The 13,432-nt window shown below is 37.6% G+C and overlaps 1 protein-coding gene across 4 annotated transcripts; it reads right to left on the reverse strand.

Moving 5' to 3' along the window:
- Window positions 1–2,648: 2,648 nt before the first annotated feature.
- Window positions 2,649–13,426, reverse strand: PSMA4 (proteasome subunit alpha 4). 4 transcript variants are annotated; one of them, XM_026068234.1, is made up of 8 exons: window positions 13,344–13,426; window positions 12,949–12,991; window positions 11,637–11,799; window positions 10,174–10,251; window positions 8,502–8,590; window positions 7,427–7,557; window positions 7,096–7,219; window positions 2,649–6,558 (listed from the first exon to the last, which is right to left on the reverse strand). In XM_026068234.1, exons 1-8 carry the CDS (start codon window positions 13,344–13,346, stop codon window positions 6,365–6,367), a joined length of 825 nt encoding a protein of 274 aa, XP_025924019.1. In that variant the 5' UTR covers window positions 13,347–13,426; the 3' UTR covers window positions 2,649–6,364. The 4 variants fall into 4 exon arrangements, with proteins under 4 accessions (XP_025924019.1, XP_025924020.1, XP_025924021.1 ...); XM_026068235.1 differs by having other exon boundaries at window positions 2,649–6,519; window positions 13,344–13,406; XM_026068236.1 differs by lacking the exon at window positions 2,649–6,558 and adding an exon at window positions 6,569–6,687.
- Window positions 13,427–13,432: the final 6 nt, after the last annotated feature.

The raw sequence follows: 13,432 nt of genomic DNA on the forward strand, positions 1-13,432 counted from the left end.
CGGCGCCCCGCGCTGCCGGCGGAGGCAGGGGGCGGCCCGGGACGGCCGCGCCGCAGAGCCGCGGGCTGGGTGCCCCGACGCCCTGCTCTGACGGGGCAGCGGCCCCCGCCTCCCCCCGCGCTGCCGGGAGGGGAAGGACACTCGGCGGGAAAGCCGCAGCCGTCCCGCGGAGCCCTGCGCCCAGCGGCCGCCTCTCCGCAGAGGTGCTGGCGACGAGCGGGGTCGCCGCCGCTGCCCCTCCAGCAGCCTCCGGGCAGGTTTTCCGTCGCTTCGGCTCCCGGGCGCCCGGCCCCGTTCGCCTCCAGCACCTGCCTTGCCGCCCTGGGACCTGCAGCCACAAGATAAACGTCAAAGAACGGCAGTAAATCGACCTGGGCGAACGTTTTCTCGTGGAAAAAAAAAACACCTAAGTCACGTTTCTTTTAAACCGTGTGTTTGGGCGGGTATACCTTTCGGTGGATTGAAGTGAACAAGAAGATTCTAAACTAATTTTTAACTTGCTTTCCGTTATTCCATTTTTCAGTTTCTAAATCAGAATGGGAACTTTTCATTGAAGTTAAATAAACCAAATGCAAGCTAAAAAGACCTAGCATATTTACATCTTTATGTACATTATATAGAATGTGTGTATATATATATATATATATATAATTACATCAGGTAAGTCTTAAGAATGAAACTATGAGGTACACCAACTGTGAAATATAGTCAGTGATTTTTCCTAAACCATCCTAATGTAAATGTACATGTCACAGAAAATAGGAGCACCTGCCATTAAGCAATGCATTTTTAAAAGTAAGGTACTGTTTGATAACTTCTTACATTTACAGAGAGAAAAGAGTGGAAGGATGGGTTAAAGGCTTTATAGAAGGTTCATCAGCTGTTACATAAAAAGTGCTAGATACCAGATTCCCTGGAAAAAATGAACCTTATTCAACTCAGATCATTTTTAAACAACTTTGTACCTTCCTAAAATTAGCTTTATGCATAGTAATTTCATTATATATAGTCAATTATCAAAATTATTTGATATCAAGTATTTTATAGACTAGAAAAATAATGCATCTATTTGTATACATCATGAAACTTTTTAACAATCACAAGAGTACTTGAGCATTTCAATCCCTCTTTACATTTTTGTTTTCCTTTATTGCCTTATCTTCTTGCAGCCATATTTAGGTTGTGCAAGACATAATGCAGGCAGCACACACCATCTTAAAAGGCTGCTTACACAGTAGTTTCTTGCAGCACACTTCTATTGTCACATTGTATTGATTAGAAGGCTCTGCAGCAAACACGGTCATTTTATATACCGAGAACCCATTTGTATACTGCATGCCCTCCACAGTCAAAACGTCTATTAAAGGATGCAGTGTTCGACTCTTACTTTGAAATTCTCAGTGAATATGCAGTGGTCAAACCAAGATTCTAGAGTAAATAAAGATGTATGTAAGCCCAAAACATGGCACAACCCCTCCCCCCCCCCACACACACACATTATATTCCTTGGTGATACACTGGAAATTTGGTATTTTCTGAGTGCCCCCAAAATTACTGGGCAATGTTTTTAATCAAACTTCCAAATCTGTAGTTTTTGCAACTGGCCTACCATTGCACTGCACCTGGTGTTCCTAACTTAAGGCTGATATGTAAAAATCTGTATTTCTATTAACAGCATATGTGCATTACCGGAAATGCATTTTAGAGCCATAATGCATTGTTAACAGCATTAAACATAGTTGCCATCCATAGGTGCAGGACATAGCAAACTGGTTTTCTTACGTAACCATGAATTTCTTTGCAGRTGGGTCCTAGCTGGGCAAAACAGATGCTGCAAGATATAAAAGCATTAAACTGTCTAGGTTACATGCCCAACATTTTGATAAATATTTTATGTAGTGTCATCTGGCACACATTAATTATGTTGTATTATCATCATTATAGAAAACAACAGCGATAAATAAGAAACCAGTTTTTCCCGCTGCTTTGAACTTGGAGCAGAATGTTAACACCAACAGCAGCATGCTAAGTTTAATACTTATCATTGCGCGAAATCCTAAACAACGACAAGAGTAATTTCTGGTCTCTTTCACTGGGTCCTTCTCAGAAGTTGACATCAGGAGACCTCACTGAAGCATCATCTGTGAATCTCCAGCAAATTGGCTGATGGCAGCTTTTACTGTGAAGAGAGTACTTTAACTTGAAAGCCAACTGCCAAATTAATCACAGATAAAAATAGCAAGCTGCTCGGTTCTATTTGTAAAATCAGAAATGCTTTGAAAAATTTCTGTGAAACTGAGTTTTCTCCTGATTAAAGCCAAGAGCTGTATAACTAGTGAATGGTACTCTCAGTTCTTTCAGAAAAGTTATTTCAGCATCTTTCATATTGTAATAGAAATAACTGCAATTAAAACTTGAAAAGGAGGACATCTTTTACTACAAAAAATAGAGAATATTAATATGTTTTAAAGCATATGCAAGACAATTTTTAAAATCACATCAGGGAGAGTCTAGTCTGAAGCTACAGCATTCTCTTGTATAAATTATGAGTGCATTAATTCTTTGAACTTAGATGTCTTATTATACACTTAGCTGTATATCATAGGCGTATCGTGTACTTCTGTGGTCTCTAAAACCATCGCATTTGATCACTTTGTAATCATTACTTTATTTATTCTCACAGCACAGTGAAAGAGGACTATTGTCCCTATTTCAAGATTGTTAACAGAAAGAATAATTACATTGGGAATCCAGAACAAAACAGAAGTCTGAAATTTAACATATACAACTCCTTGGTTTATCATCTTAATTTGCATGCTTTTACAACTTCATGCCAAGTAAAACTATTTGGGTGAACCAAGAAGTGCATCTAAAGGAATCTTTTGTCTTTCAGTGCACAATACAGTAAGTCATATATGAAGTAGCCTTAAAAGTTAGTTTGACTTTATTTGAACAGAGTATAATCATCTAGAGAACAAGCTGACTTTAACAATGACAGATGCAAGAGACAACACAGGTATTACTGGAGAAGCATTAGTTTCATTATATCTCTTAAACTACTTAGAATAACAAAATACATTACAGTTTATTAGGACAATTTATTTGTGAATACTTGTCCTAACAAGTTCTATCATGCACTCAAATGAGATATAAACTATCCAGTCTTTAAATTTACTAACAACTTATTATGCAAGCAGTTTCAAGTAAATACTGTTACCTAATTTGAAAAAAATCTGTCACCTTCCACAGCACCACATGAAGTTCTGGTGTTAAAATAACATTTAATCCACAGCAACAGCTAAATAGTTGAAATACTTATGTAACATATTATAAACTCTTCCCACTACATACACCAAAAATAAACATACAAAGAATAGGAAGATCATTTTGATTAGCAAAGACAACTCAAACATATCGCCAAAATCATTTTTCTGTTCTTACGACTTATCCCCAAGTTACTCCCAGAAAAGGCACAGGCAGTATGGTGTGKTTTTTTTTTGTTTTGTTTTTTTTACACAAAGCTAGAAACTACACAATAGGCCTACGCAGTCAAACACTGCTCTATTCCTAGGAAAAACAGGTAAGAAACTTGAATTAGTGTAAGGATATCCCCAGAAGATTCTAGTCAATAAAAGATCTCCAGCATCTGTTTACTGTCCTAGGTTCAAATACAGCCAAGAATCAGAAATTAAATCTAGTTTAGAACATTACTGTACATCTTAGATATGAGTGCCAACTACTGTACAGCATATTGGAAATATTACAGTTACTTGTCTATTCCAAGGCAGTAGTGAGACTCTTCTCACAATAAGCTAGTAATGGCACTCAGTGGAGTCAGCACTTTTTGAATTAAACTGATAATTATTGTTCAGAGATTACACTCTTAAAATATTTCACAATATTCTTATTTTTTGTAAATAAAACCTTCACATAAAAATGTTTTAAAACGTAGTGTAACTACACAGCTTTTCACTATGTTTCCATATATAATGGAGTACAGATCAGAAAGCTATTTAAATCATTCCCAGGTTAGATTATTACAGTAACTGAAAGGCTCTCCTTTACCAGCAAATGATGCAGTGTTTGGCAAAGAAATACTATTGGTAATTCTTTAAACAAAACCCAATGTGTTTGTTTTCCCCTCTTTAATTGTTAGAAACAGAATCATTTAAGAAAAAAAATTTAGCAAATACATATCCTAAACTATCTAATAATACTTCTACTAGTACACTAAACAGATTGCCTTGTGTGATTTATATACATTGATGAACCCAGACTTAACTGCTCTAATGGACTGCCAGAAGACAAGTATACAAAGCATGGCTGGAGTTTACCATATTTTCTTTCAAGTGATCTCTGACAAAGTTAAAAAAGTCCGTTTTGGCACTGCTGCTTTTAGGACATATTCCAAGCACTTTACATAACCATCATGAATGATCTAGAAATTGGCAAGGGTGCTAATATATTGCATTCATAGTATCAAAAAACAAAAGGAAATTGAGCACTTTTTTAAAATATATATAAAAACAGAGCTTGAGGTATTTAACAATCCTTTATAATGAAAATTAAAACTTGCTCATTGCATGTTGACTGCAACTATTCAGGACTTGTTACATGAAATATCACTTCTATGTTACTATTTGAAAATAAAAATCTACCTTTGCACAAGGTGCAAACAAAACTCAGTCTAACCTGTATTAACTACAAATTTGGTTAAGTACAGTCTAAGTACAGTACAAAGACTAAAGCAGTTGTCCTGCACTGAGACTTACGAAGTTAACAAGCAGGTGCTGCAGCCTGCACAGAACCCATGTCACCGCGCACCGCTGTCGGTGCAGGTCACCAAAGGGAGCGCGCTACATCTGTGCAAGCTGCAGCACACGCACCTCAAGTCAGATTCTTCTCAACAGTGAATCTTACAGCAATGAGATCAAAAACAGGTTTTGTTGAGACTAAGGATAATTCCTGGCCATTTGGGAAAAGTACCTTTTATCAGACAAAAGTGTCTGGGGTAGATTATAATGCAGTATGCATTTACTCAGTTTAAGTGGTCATATTAAAACCTGTAAACATCAGCTTTCTTTTGGAGTGAAAAAAAAAAMCCCTACAGTATAGGCATAATCCAGGCTCAGCCACAAGGAGTGTGTCACAATCACCATTACCACAATTTGAAGTTCAGCAGATAAAGCCTCTCGATTAAGAATCTGTCGCTGAGGTGAAATTTTTAACCTGCTTTTGGTAACTCAAAGGCAGCAAGATAAGTTTCAGTAACTTGTTTACATCACCTTGACTAATTCTAGATCCATTTTCCTCAGAACTAGAAGAGGTTTTAGTTCATCTCAAAATCATAGTATGAATTATTTTGCATTCAGCAGAGGGACAGGGACAAACTGAACAAAAAATATTCAAATTTCTAGTTTATGTACAAATACTATGACTTCACAAGTCATTAACTGTTTGGTTAGTTCTCTGACAGACAACAGTTTAGAAAAGGGAATTAAATTCCTTAGGGAAATATCAGCAACATTAAACTAAAGAATATAAAACATTCCTTTTTCCTTTCAGGATAAAATGCAAAATAGTCAACATGGCCTAAAAACATGCCAAAACATTTAATTTAACTTTTTGTATGTTGACAAGTACTATACAGAGAGCTCAACATTTTCATGTAGCCTTTGTAAAATGTCTTTCTAACTTGTGTGAATATAGCTAGTGTGATATGACTAATTTCTCAGAAAACACATACACTCGTGAAAGGCTATGATAAACTGAACATGTTTGCTACAGGACATGTTCAAAACACTACTGCTTTTAAGAACATCAGCTTGACATAGCCTGTTAGAGAACAAAATCGGCCAAAATTAAAACTAGGCATGCCAGCACACTTTAATTCTGCATTTGTGAAAACACCTCACAAATGATTTTCAGAACTTAGGAGCCCTTTTCACTACTTTAAAAGAAAAAGTCACACATACACATAAAATTCTAACAATTATAACACCGTATTTCTTCTTTACCAACTAGCACATACCTTATTTTAATACCTGAAAGCAATTAATTCTTTCAAGGTTGTACATATCCAGGTATTACTGAGGAAATAAAGACACCCATCACTCTTCTTCTTAATTTTATTCCATAATAAAAAATAGAGACAAAAGAAATAGAGTGTTCAAGAATTAAAGCAATTATTGTTCAGTGTAAGGAGTGGTAAACTAATTATCTGAATGATGATTAAGGACCTGGCTCATCAAGAGTACTTCTGGGTCCTCCATGGCATATTTGTAGGCTTCTAAGAAACAGAAATCCGGATTATCTTTTACTGAAGCAGGTCCTATACTATCTACAGAACACTTGCTTTCATATGCTATTTATCCTTTTCTTTTTGTTCTTTTTCCTTCTTTTCGCGTTCAGCTTTTGCTTCTTCCTCCTCATGTTGTTTTATCAACTGTTCCACCTCCTTTTGCTTCAGAACCCTTATTACCGTCTTTCCGTTCTCTCTTGTCAATGTTGCAATTTCAACTGAAATATATGGAACACACAGCAGCATTATGGTTTTTCCTTTTGACGGAATGATCATCAGAAGGGTAAGATTTGTTGTTACAACTGACAATGAAGCAGAAGGTTCTTGTCCTGACTCTGCTTAAATAAAAAAGCTTGACTGGCGAGCCAGATGGCAGCAGTTCTCTTCTGCAGCAGCATGCACAAGCATGTTAATACCTCTCCAGCGATTCTTTTACCAGATGCTTCACCATTTCTGCTACCACACCAGTGTGGCCTAACCGTGAACCCTAAGCTGTGGTCTAGCCTCTGCAGCTCACCAAGGCGGATCATTCAACTAAGTCATCTGTATGCCTGTTTGCAAGGTTAAGGCTGAGAGCTGCTGCATCTTCAAAAACCACTCAAGTAGTTGATGATTTTTACATATCATTCTTCTAAGGACATGCCAACACTATCTGTCAGTTGGGGGGGGCGGGGGGGGGCACCAGGGGAACCACAGAAAATCCAGTAAGCCACATGCAGTATATATGCATTCAGTGCATTTTCTTTTTTTAAAACAAAGGATACTACCTCCTCTCATACTAAAGAAATGCTTACCTTTCTCTGCAGAGAGTTTGCTAACGTCCATGGTTTTGTTTAGAACCTTAATGGCTAATGCAAGTGCAGTCTTTAAGGTCATTTCTCCTTCTTTGTAGTCTTGTTTTAGCATCGACACAGCTGCCTATAAATGTCACAGAAAATTAAAACGGTATCTTTGTGCAACCAACCAATAAGTTGCTTTTCTGTCAGATAATATCAAAGCCATTAAGATGAGTAATACCAGTATTGCTATAGTTATCTATGAATCAACAATTGAGCTCAGTTAGTACAGTGCAATTTGCATATTTTTGTTTTGCTTTACTTTTTGAGAGGAAAGAACAGAACTTACAGCACTATTATTCCCAATGCATGTAGCTTTCCACCCTCCGTAATTTCCACTAGGATCACTTTGATACAGCTGAAATCCATAATGCTTATCCCAGCCAATGTACAGCAATGAAACACCAAAAGGACGTTTTCCTGTTGAAAAGAATACTATTAGCAATCTAAATTTAGTAACAAGATTGGTCATGAGTGACAATTATTTTCTTTGATTTCCTTTTTCAAATCCATTCCTGTGAACTAGGATTTAATACTGTTCTGCACTTCTGTTACTTGAGATAAGCACTACTGTAAGTACTTCTAGTGTTTTTCTAAGTCACAAGGAAAAAAAAATCTAGTAGAGGTTTATTTCATTTAACCCTAATAACAGCTCATTTCTAACGCTACAAATGAAATTTATCATCTCAGGATTTTAATTCAAAACTTAGTTTTTAAAGTATGTAACCTTTAAGTATATAACTTGACAGCTTCAAAAGCCAGGTACTTTAAAAGGTCGTTCTTTCACACTACAGATACATAAAATACCAGAATGACCGTTTTGTTAGAAATGTGTTGTAACACTTTTGCTATTATTAGGAAAAAAAATACAATTAAGGAACACTACTTATCGTTTCCTAACATGTTGCTAGATCCACAGAAGCATGGTTTTCTTTTTATTTTATTTTTTAAGTATTACAATATTGACACACTCATACACGTAGCAGGAAGCCTTACTTGTGATTCATTTTGCTATTATGATGGATGGGCCCAAAATTTTAAAACGTTACTTATCAAACTATTTTCTGCCCGTCTTTTTTAAGGCATTCACTAAACCCAAGAGCATTCAAAGCAGTCTATGCCATTGGCCTGAATCTCAGCCATCAACTTCTCAGTGACTGAAAACCACCATCATCACTAGCAAAACAGAAGTTTATAACTAATCATCACTGTGTCCTCATCACTTAAATTTTCCTATTGTTCTTCCAGGTATAACATGTTACCAAAGATTTTTGTAGAACTGTCCAGCAACTCAAATGTCTCAAATTATGTAACAGAATAATTCTTTAGACATTTAAAAACAGTGTTTCATTGCACTTCATTACCTCCAAACTGTGTATAAGCCTGCTTGATATCACATAGTGCTGTTACCAGTTGTTCGCAAGGAATAGGCTCTTGGTATTGTAACAGATACCTAGCATGGAAAAGAAACCAGTTTCCATAACTTCTTTCATTGACTTCATAATTCCACTAGACAGAAATACTACCAATAATAGCTCCATTCAATTTCTTTTAGAATTAAAATGCAAATTCCAGAATGCAAAGTTGGTGCACACTTAAGTTGCCAGTACGCTGTGATTCTAGTAAGTAGTTTGTATCTTCAGAAGAAGCTGTACTTTTACTCCAAGAAAGCAAGGGATCTAACAGTAGCTCAGCTGTCTGGCAATAGAAACTTGCTAAAATGCATTTGAATATATGTTCATAGTCTTCATGACAAGAGAAACAACTACCAGTTGGGTGGGAAAGAACAAGTCCCTAGCCACTGTTGCAAAACAAATCAGTTGCAAAACATATGCCAATAGTATTTTGAAAGACTCGATGAAAAGCAATCACTTGAAGTCTTCATTTTATCATTTCACTTATAAATTTAAGAAATCAGGTGCAAATTCCTATTTTAGTATGGCTAGCGAATAGAAATCTGCAAAAACAGCCACAGAGCACGATAACCAAATTAAGATACAAAACAATAGGAAGAGACCCTTCTGCTTAAAAGCAACATGCTTTGCTTAAAAAGTAAGAGCATTTAGTATCTCACTATTATAACAGGGAGACAGACAGTAGTCAGCTGGGAAAGACAGAAGGAGGTATTTTGAACATTAAGAAATAGTTAAGAACAGCTGCTTATAACTTTAAATTCAGAGTGACAAGACAGCTGTAAGTTTGTAAAAGTAATGAACCATCTTATACACAGTCAAGCATGCACTGAACAAGAGGGAAACATATAAAAATGGACTCTACAGCCATATATTCCATAAGGCAATTAGAAGAAGAAACGGTTATATACAAACATTTCCACAATGGAAACCTGCTTAGTTTAGAATCAGTGTTTGGCAATCCTATTTCATCCCAGTGCAGGTGTTAAAGGTGTTCCTATAAAGAGGCACATTTCTAAATCAAAGCATCTCATTTAAGTTTTAACATATTAACAATAACTATATTGAAATTTCAGCAGCATAAAGCTTCTATGCAAGGCTTCAATTGATGTAAACCAGATTAAGTTACTTACTGTATCTGATAAATGCACAGAAGAAAATGATACTGTCTACTAGATGAATCAAAACACATGGAAACTCAGAAATAAACTGCAGCCATCTAGACTGAGATTTAGCAGTGTAAAACGCAGATTAACCATTCTTTCTTGCTTTCCATTTTCTTCAAAAATCCTCTAAATATATTTGCCTGTTTATTAAACTTGTTCTAATATTTCGTAACCTTTTCTCTGTAAGACTAGTACATAAGGCCTTATTCTATTCTCATTATGCACAATGTTGTAAGAATTATAAAATAATAAGATTCTGCAGTTCAATTTGCTAACAAGTATCTTGATACTTCATTTAGCAAAACAACAAGTTTCTAAGTTTAAATTTCTTCAATCTAGACGTTTTATTTCAAATAACCTAACTCTATTAAGTGCATACTCATTTTGATTTAATACATATAAAGAACTAAATCTGACATCCCAGTCAAGTAAAACGACATGATTATCAGCAAACCTACCTCTGTGCAATCAGTCTCAGTTCATTTGTTAGGACATTGGCGTCTGAAGTTATCCCAGCAACGCTGCAAGCCATATCCCTGCAGTATAAGCATACAAATTAACTGGATTCCTATTAATCTCTGAGAAATAGTCATGTCTCCATGTAATGTTTTAAGCAGAATAATTACTGTTGGGCTTTTCACATCAAAACTACACAGCTGCCATACAAAACAGGTTCATAAGCTCCTGCCTCTAGGTTACACCAAAAACACCATGTAACCATTTCATAAGAGCACAGGCAGACAGCAAAAGTGAGCAGGTCAGTATGTTAGTCATATGCGTGGTTCCGAGAGAAGGACTATGCCAGAGACAACCGAGTTCTAGATACCAATGAGATCCTGAATATCTCCACGTGAGCCATTAGCTACACACAGGACTTATCTGGAGGCCACCCGACACACACAGCACGTCAGATTACTGAAGAAGCCATACAGTGTGTGATGGACCTTCAATGGAAGCTGCTGATTAACACATCACGTTCTTGTAACTGAAACTTAGTGATCTTGATTTGACGGTTAAAAAAAAAAAGTGCTTTAGCTGAAAATGAATCAAACACCTGGCTYTTAATTTTCAGCAGAATGTCCTTCATTGTTTCACTAGCTTTTAATTCTACATGTCTTTTGCTGAATCTGAAGTTACTATAAAACATTCACTATTCAGAAAGGATTCAAGAAAAATAATCCAGGTAATGGGCTTAAGTTTTAGGAGAGGGAACAGCTGGCCTAGGCAATCATTCCAGCGCATTGTTATTCAACCTCCTTGAAAATCCAGTGCTTCCTACAGTTCTAGCTGCTTTCAAGACCAACATAGAAGGGAGAGGTTGACAGGATGAAAAGCTATTTATGTTCCACATATATCTTATAGCAGGGCTGAAGCTTTACCTCTCCTATATACAAAAGGACATAACCTGCAACACTGCATCACAAATTTAACCTCTAGAGCACTAAAAAAAAAAAAAAAAAAAAAGTTAAAAACAGAGAGATGCACCATCGTTGCTACAGTTGTAGGAAGAAAGCTAAGGCATGCTTTACCTAATCTATTTTACCTTCGGGTGGGGGGGGGGGAGGAGGAGGAAGACTTAGAAAAGGATGCTGAGCCAATACAGTATAGGACTTTTTTGTGTATTCTTCAGTTCCCCTCCCATGGTATTTTGTAAAACTAGGAATTCCCGATTTAACAGTGATGCAATAGCACAGCCTAGATTATTCCACCTGGAAAATTCTCTTTAGAAGATGAAAAATGTGATGCTTCCATTTTAGGAGAATTATTAAAATGAACAATGAGAAATAATCACACTTGTCAAAAACGCAGAACAAGATAAATGCTAAACACTTAAAACCTCGTTCAATGCTAAAACGTCAAAATAACAATGGTATTTTATTACTGATAACGTCAGCAGATCCCAATCATCATTTCAACTTACTCATTGAGTTTGTATATTTTCTCCGAGAAAAAGACTTCATCAAGAAGTTTGTGAATGTTGCGCCTCTCTGCTGCTAGCAAAACACCATCATTTGCTAGAATTCCCAAGCAAGTACCTGCATGTCCAATTGCTTCCATGGCATATTCAACCTGATACAAGCGACCTAGGAGAGCACTTCAATTAGTAACATCAACAAAGTAATACTGAACAGGACCAATCATACAAAGCAACTTAAATTAGTAAGAGTTTGACAGATGTTCATTGTGCAACCCAGGATTAGTTCTTCAGTCTGTTACTGGTTGCTAGTGAATCAACTCGTTGAAAAGGAGAAAGGAATTAGGGAAGAAAATCTACAATTTTGATGAAGTAGTACAGGGTACTGTTAATGTGGAAAAAAGCCTTCCTTCTACAAAAAACAATATTTAATCTAATAATAATCTGCAAAACTCTGCTCCAGTAGAATAAGACAAGATAGATTTTCAACAAATCAAAGACAGTATTTTGTGTGCGCTCAACCCTTATCAAGAGATAATGCAAATTAGTCATTCCTATTTGGCTCCAAGAGCACCATTATGCTGAGCCCACAATAACAACCAAATTAATATTGTTGCTCCCTTTATCTCCATCCTTGGAGCACCACTGTTTTTTATACTATATAAATGCTACTGAATGGAATATTAACTCCATATCAATTAAGGGCCCAGTCAGTATTTAGGAGAAGTCATTGCTTCACCCACCTTCTAAGAAGTACTAAACAAGCGTGTGCCCTACAGAAGTTTTAGGCTATTCTCCAGTTCATTCACATTTTTGACCACTATTGACAAAAGAAAAACCACGTACTAGACTTTTTGAGTCCAACCCCATCTATGAAATAGGAAAGAATAGCTTGGAAGCACCCATTTCAGTGTATGCGTATACATAACAAGAATAAGCGTGACTGTACCAGCAGGACTCYATACATTTTTTAGGGGGAGCACAAAAAGCAGTAACATCCCTCCATACTCAAAAGATGGATGGGAAAGATTTCAAAAAGGGGGGGTGTGGCGGGGGGGAAAGATGGGATCTGGGTATAACTGTATACTCACTACATCATTGCTTGAATTAGTACAAACAAATCTGAAAATCTCCACTTTGACTCTTGGCTTCCATACAGAACACGGTGCTACTCCTAACAGGTAAGTGTGATTTCTGTAACTCACACATGGACTGAAACACATTTTAAACAGTCAGCCTTCATATACATGGTTTGTTATTTAGTTTTGGGCAGTAGGCTAGAACATTCAGAGTATTTGAATGGCAGGGTTTAAGATACCTTCTGGAGAAAATATGGTAGTTCTGGAGTCATATCTTCGAGACTGTAAAAAAAACAGGCCATTAATTATTGCCAACCTCTGGTCAGAAAACAACGTTGAGAACCACATATAACCATCACTTAGTGACTTCAGTTTAGGGCCTACGATAAGGCGGCAGCGCTGCTGCCATCACACATCTGGGTTTGGCCGAAAAGCAGACACACAGCTCGCATCTCCGCTGACGCCTTTCTGCCACCCGTCCCCCGAGCCTCCGCCCCGCCCCGCCTGACCGGGCCCACCCGAAACGGCGGCGTTAACGCGCGGCGCCTCCGCGACCGGCCGCGAGACCAGGCCCGCGCCGCCGCCGGCTCGGGCCGCTCCGCGAAGCGCTCCCGCGGTCAGCACCGCCACTCACCATGGTGCCCGAGGCGCGCGGCGGGGCCGCAGGGGAGCGGGCCTGCAAGACACGACAGCACACGTTACCCCCGCAGAGCGCCCAGCCCC

The sequence above is a fragment of the Apteryx rowi genome, unplaced genomic scaffold (assembly GCF_003343035.1).
Source record: "Apteryx rowi isolate R43461 unplaced genomic scaffold, aptRow1 scaffold_27, whole genome shotgun sequence".
Taxonomy (NCBI): domain Eukaryota; kingdom Metazoa; phylum Chordata; class Aves; order Apterygiformes; family Apterygidae; genus Apteryx; species Apteryx rowi.

Coding starts and splice junctions, on each gene's coding strand:
- PSMA4 (XM_026068234.1), bottom strand. Junction 7,558..8,501: donor GGCTTATACACAGTTTGGAG/GTAATGAAGTGC, acceptor TCTTTTCAACAG/GAAAACGTCCTTTTGGTGTT. Junction 7,220..7,426: donor GCATTGGGAATAATAGTGCT/GTAAGTTCTGTT, acceptor TGACATTTATAG/GCAGCTGTGTCGATGCTAAA.